Source organism: Epinephelus moara, chromosome 8 (assembly GCF_006386435.1).
Source record: "Epinephelus moara isolate mb chromosome 8, YSFRI_EMoa_1.0, whole genome shotgun sequence".
Classification (NCBI taxonomy): domain Eukaryota; kingdom Metazoa; phylum Chordata; class Actinopteri; order Perciformes; family Serranidae; genus Epinephelus; species Epinephelus moara.
The window spans coordinates 19916423-19921743 of NC_065513.1; the positions used below are offsets into that span (position 1 = coordinate 19916423).

General features: G+C 39.4%; 1 protein-coding gene across 7 annotated transcripts in view; it reads left to right on the forward strand.

Annotated features, from left to right (window-relative positions):
• Window positions 1-4823, forward strand: part of LOC126394486 (uncharacterized) — a 9613-nt gene extending 4790 nt beyond the window's left edge. For 3 of the 7 annotated variants that reach the window (XM_050051310.1, XM_050051308.1, XM_050051314.1), the window contains 8 exons: window positions 2253-2330; window positions 2416-2499; window positions 2584-2826; window positions 3509-3538; window positions 3621-3701; window positions 4158-4244; window positions 4361-4419; window positions 4509-4823. In XM_050051310.1, the coding sequence (XP_049907267.1) occupies window positions 2324-2330; window positions 2416-2499; window positions 2584-2826; window positions 3509-3538; window positions 3621-3701; window positions 4158-4244; window positions 4361-4374 (546 nt within the window). In that variant the 5' untranslated portion in view covers window positions 2253-2323 and the 3' untranslated portion in view covers window positions 4375-4419; window positions 4509-4823. Of the gene's footprint in view, window positions 1-2252; window positions 2331-2415; window positions 2500-2583; window positions 2827-3508; window positions 3539-3620; window positions 3794-3913; window positions 3950-4157; window positions 4245-4360; window positions 4420-4508 lie in introns of all 7 variants that reach the window. The other 4 variants (XR_007570365.1, XR_007570366.1, XR_007570367.1 and 1 more) reach the window with 4 other exon arrangements.
• Window positions 4824-5321: the final 498 nt, after the last annotated feature.

Here is a 5321-nt window from a genome sequence, read left to right on the forward strand (position 1 = left end):
CACCTCCTTTGAGTTTCTTCTCAATTTTGTCAATCTCCTCTCTCTGTATGATTGATTGACTGGCAGCCGAGGCCCAAGTGGGAGGGGGCATCGGCCCTCGGCTGTAATTGGTCCAGCCCAGAATCAATCATGACTAATGGGCCGATCTACCAGTTTTGTGTACCAATAGGTATCATGACATGACTATAAAAAAAAAAAAAAAAAAAAAAAGGCCCGGCCCAAAATTACCATTGGCTCATGGCCAATCCAGCACTGAGACTGTGTCTGCTATAGGGTAGTTGTGTGCAAGGTGGTTGGCTGCATGAATTTGTCTTAATAAAGATCATTTTCTTTTCTCCTCCTTTCATTGCGTGCACATAAGACACATTCTGTGTGCAGGCTCTCTACACACTCTGGCACGTCTAACTGGTAGGACACAGCAGGGGCAAGTGAGTCACTGGTGAAGTGGCGTGCATAAAGTAAGGAGACTACAGTCTGGGGAAGTTGTTCTTCCAGTCATATGAGAAAGTACCAACGATGGTGGCAAAAATAAGTACAACTCAAGTTGGAGTGGGCGTAGAAGAAAAATATTAAAGAGGGGAGAGCTCAGGTCAGACAGACTAGGAAAGAAATGAGTGTCTCTGACAGGAGGGTATCAGGGTAGAAAATAATTTGGACTTATAGCTGCTGTGCAGCAATGGGTCAGACAGGCGTTTTGAGGAGCAAGAAAAAGAAAAACAGGGTTCATTAGCTTGTCTAACTTGTCAGACCAGGTATCATTAAACTTTGAAAAAGGTCTTTGATATAGTGTGTCAAATAGCAATGTGGCAGAGTAGGCACAGTATTTTCCCTGGGGCTTGAATTTACAACCTTTGACATGGCAATATTGTGACTGAGCTACCCAAGCAGTGGGTTTATGAATGACTGAGGTGACTTTACACTAAGACTTGCACAAGAACTTATAACCAAGTCTGTGACTGTCAAGCCTGGAGTACCTCAGAAAGTCATGAGATTTTTCTTGTTCACCCACTTCCTCAAAATCTAAACTTAACCTTCTGGACCCTAAATACTAATTTTTTTCTATTTTTATTTGGGTGGGTGGGGGGTAGTGTTGGGGGTAGCAGGTCAGCAGTAGATGCCACATAGAAGTAGCATACACCATAAAGCTGGAAACCGGAAGATTAGTTTGAGGTGCAGCTCAGTACAATTGGTCTCATTGGATCCACATGAGTTTCAGCCTTTCAGTAATATCCAATGTATGTAATCCCAAGACTGTTTAGGGACCCCAGTATGCAGAAATAGTCAGATGCACTTAGGTGAGAATGATGCATGTAAAGAACAGCATGGTTTTTGCCCAAACTGTATGAGATAAGCATCATTATGGACTTGAACTAACAGTCTCTGAAACTAACAGTCTTTGAAATTGTGTCTAACCCACACAGCACAATATCTGAGGAGACAAAAGCATGTTTAATCTGCACCACCTGGGACTTGAACTCACAGCCTTTAGGCACCAACTTGGTATGAAGTTGAGTAACCTCACCAGTGTAGAATGATGCAGCCAACCAACAGGGTGCAGCGTAACAGCTGTACACGTATATACAGGCATACAAATCTGAAATCAAACACACTTCATCTACCCTGACAGCAAAATATTGTCAATTTTTGATGAACATTGGAGCTTTATTTAGCGAGATTTTGCAGTAGCCGTTTACAGTGAAGCAATTTGGTGCACCGTGGGCTCAATTTTTGATCACTCAAAAATCTGTGTAATGTGTTTGTGAAGCACAGCCTGAAGATGCAGAGGAAGCATGTTTGGTGTGATCTGAATGAAACATGTAGAAGGAGATGGGTTTAATTAGTTTTACAGTTTTTGATAAAAACATAGTGATGAATTTAATAGTTTCCACTAGGTTGGAATTTACAAAAATGCCTTCACACTTGGGCCTACCGCTTAGTAAAAGTTGCAAAGTCGTAGGCCATACAGGTGATTTGTTATGAATTTTCAATGTTTTGAACTTTAAATAGTCGCTGTGGTGCCACCATCAGCACTATTGGTCTCCAGTTCCTGTTGAGGAAGTTTAGCATGAGACTGGACCTATGTGCTGAGTTTGGTTTATTCACACATGGGAAGTTAGATTTCCTCAGAGGGAGAAGGAGGAGAAGAAGTTGAAGAATATTGGCAAATACAAGAGGGATGGGCAGTAGAGCTGCCCAGTCACTAATTCTGCTGTAAGCTTTATGTTTCTGATGGGAAACTATATCTCCAACAGGAAGAGTTGGAGCAACAATATCATCAACAGTGACTGAATCTGTGATCCAGAAGTCAGCACCGATCTCTAACATGGATGGTAAGTTTCTGACTGTTTACTAAATATAATCTGTCTTTAATGTAAGACATGAGAGAGTATTCAGTTTGTAATTTTATCTTTACAGAGCTTTACAGAGCTACTATCTTCATCTTTCTGCTGCTGCGTGCTGCTGAACTCATTCAGTGCTTTCCAGTCACAGCAAGTCAAGGTATGACTTCTCTTGTATATTCCACTCTCCTGATAAAAAAAGTAGATCGCAGATGTTTCATAGATCTGCTGTGTAATGTTACAGGTGGGAACCAATCTGTGCAGGTGTTTTTCTGCAAGGATCCAGGGTGTGCTGCGAATGTGACTCACATATTTTGCAGCGACAAGAGTGTAAACTTCAGTCATACTCACATCACAGAGTGTTCAGGCCCTCCACCCCCCAATAATGTCTGCCAGCATGACGGTCGGGCCTTCGTTTCCAAAGATACAGCTGGTTCCTGTGACTTTGAAGGTAGCATGGGTTATATTGACACCAAAAAATGTACAGGTATTTACATTTACTTTTGTAACTCCTTAGTATACGTTGTGATTTATTTGACATGCACATTAGTATCCCTGTTTTCATTTTTTTTAATGTGTAAACCTTAAACATTGATCTCAGAAATCTTGTTAATCTCTTATGCTAATTTAAAAAACTGAATATTCTACCTTTGTAATCTGATAGAGTTGGGATACTGTATCATGTAAACTGCTTATCCAGGGCTTATTTTACTGTCTGTCATGGGAAGTTGATAAACAATGGTGATCCATATGCTGCATCAAGCAGAGTGGAAAATGCAGCAGAATTCAGGGAACCAGTTGTGTCACTGGGAGTAAAGCAATAGTGTCATGTTGCCCAATAATTAGTCATCTTCTGCTGCCGTCCTCTGTGTTGTTTCTGCCTCGGCTGACATGCACAGGACTCATCACTCCAGCTAAGGCACCGTGTGTCGAAAATTTGTGTTGGAGGGAATTTCTATCACTGCACACTGCTAAATTCCCCAATCCAAACTTTAAAATGTCTCTACTGTCATCTTTTGCTCCCGTTTAATCAGTGCACATAAAGCAAAACAAAACACCCATGATGGCAAACTAGATTCTAGATTTATATCTATTCTCTCTGCTGTTCAACAACTGATGCCATGCTGTCTGATACCACTTACTAACACTCCTATTGTTTCCTCAAATAGACCAAAACAACATTTGTGCATTTATCAGTGGTAAGGTTTTCTTACACACTTTGCATCATGTTGCTCACTGTTTTGATTGATCATTGACCACTGGAGCTTTCCTCTTTTATAGCTACCACACCATCACCAGTCACCACAGAGGGGACACCAAAGGACCATGCAAAACATGAACACACTGTCGGTGGAGTTGTTGGTTTGTTCTGAAAATCAATACATCTGATATTTTGTCTGCTTACACCATATTTCTTCTGATTCTGGACAAGCAACTGTCGACAGCAGCCAGTGGTTAATCTTTCCTTCACCTTTCACCTCACTCACGTCTGCCATGTTAAATTTAAGATCTTAATGCTTTTTGCTACTAATCCCACTTACTTTTACTCTCCCATCCTCCTTGCTGACGCTCAGGACTGAAATGTTGGTCCTTTAAACACTGACAATCAGGTGAGATCAAAGTGTCAGGATGTGAAAATAGAAAGAACTTTATTTATCCTCAAAGGGAAATTCAGCTGTCCAGCAGCTTATAATAAAGAAGACATAAATTAAAGTATGTTAAAATAAAATAAGTTCACAAATAGAAACCAAATTAAGATTGTTGCATTTATCTTGTGTTGAAACAATTATCTTAGATATCGATATCTTGATTTTACAGGTGGTTTACTGCTGCTAATAGCACTCGCATGTGTGATTGTATATTACTTTATAAGAAGAAACAAAAACAAAAACAACCGCCAGCAAGGTAATCAAGTTTAAATTATTGTTATTTACAAAGTTCCTTTATTCATATGTTATTTTGTAGCTATTGTGAAATCCTGTTACCAACACGTCCTCATGTTTAATATGAATTTGTCTCAGGGACCCTGGTGTAAATATACCCCTGGGAGAGCAGCAGGACCCAGAGAAACCAGTGAGAGGTTAGTGCACATTAAATAGACAGCCTATAGCTCACAGTATGTGCAGATGTAGACATTAATATATTCACTATGACTTTTTACACCTTCAGATATAATCGTGGTGACCCTGGACCAGATGATGGCAGCTCTCCTCAACGTGAAGCTTAAACTCCTGTAGCCTCATTTCTCTTCTTTTCTGTTTGTGTTTGTCTGTTCTACTGGCCTGATCATCATGAATCTTTGTGGACATGTGTATGTGTGTACAAACTTTTGACATGTTAAAGTCTTTTTTTTGGGAGCTTTTCCTTTTCCCTGTGAGGGTCCAAGGGCAGTGGGATGTCTTATGCTGTAAACCCCCCTGAGGCCAATTGTGATTTGTGGTACTGTGTGTTTATTCCAGTGCTACTGATTAAATCCTTAAAATTTTCATCTATCGTGTGATTGTAATTTCCTAATATGAAATATTAACTTTCTAAAAAATCCTTAATAGGTCACATAAATCTTGCAATGGATTCTTGTTCTGGGTGACCCCCACTATGTCCATATCAACTTTGATGCAAATTTACTGTACAGTTTAATTTAAAGGTAAATTACAGTTTAATTTAAAGGTAAAAAAATACAACATAATATAGACAAAGTTTTCTTATTTCAAATATTAATTTTTAAAAAATCCTTCATAGGTCACATACATTTTTCAATTTATTCTTGTTGTAGGTGACCCCCACTATGTCCATGTCAATTTTTTATACAATTGTACTGTATAGTTTGAGAAATTTAAAGGTAAAGCCTGTTTAAAATACCCTATAGTAGAATGCCTGTGGATATTCTCATTTATCCAGGTCATAGTTATCTCAAAGCAATTGAGTTGAACGCAACTGGACTTAGTTTTGTCTTAGAAGACGTTTCACCTCTTATCCAAGAGG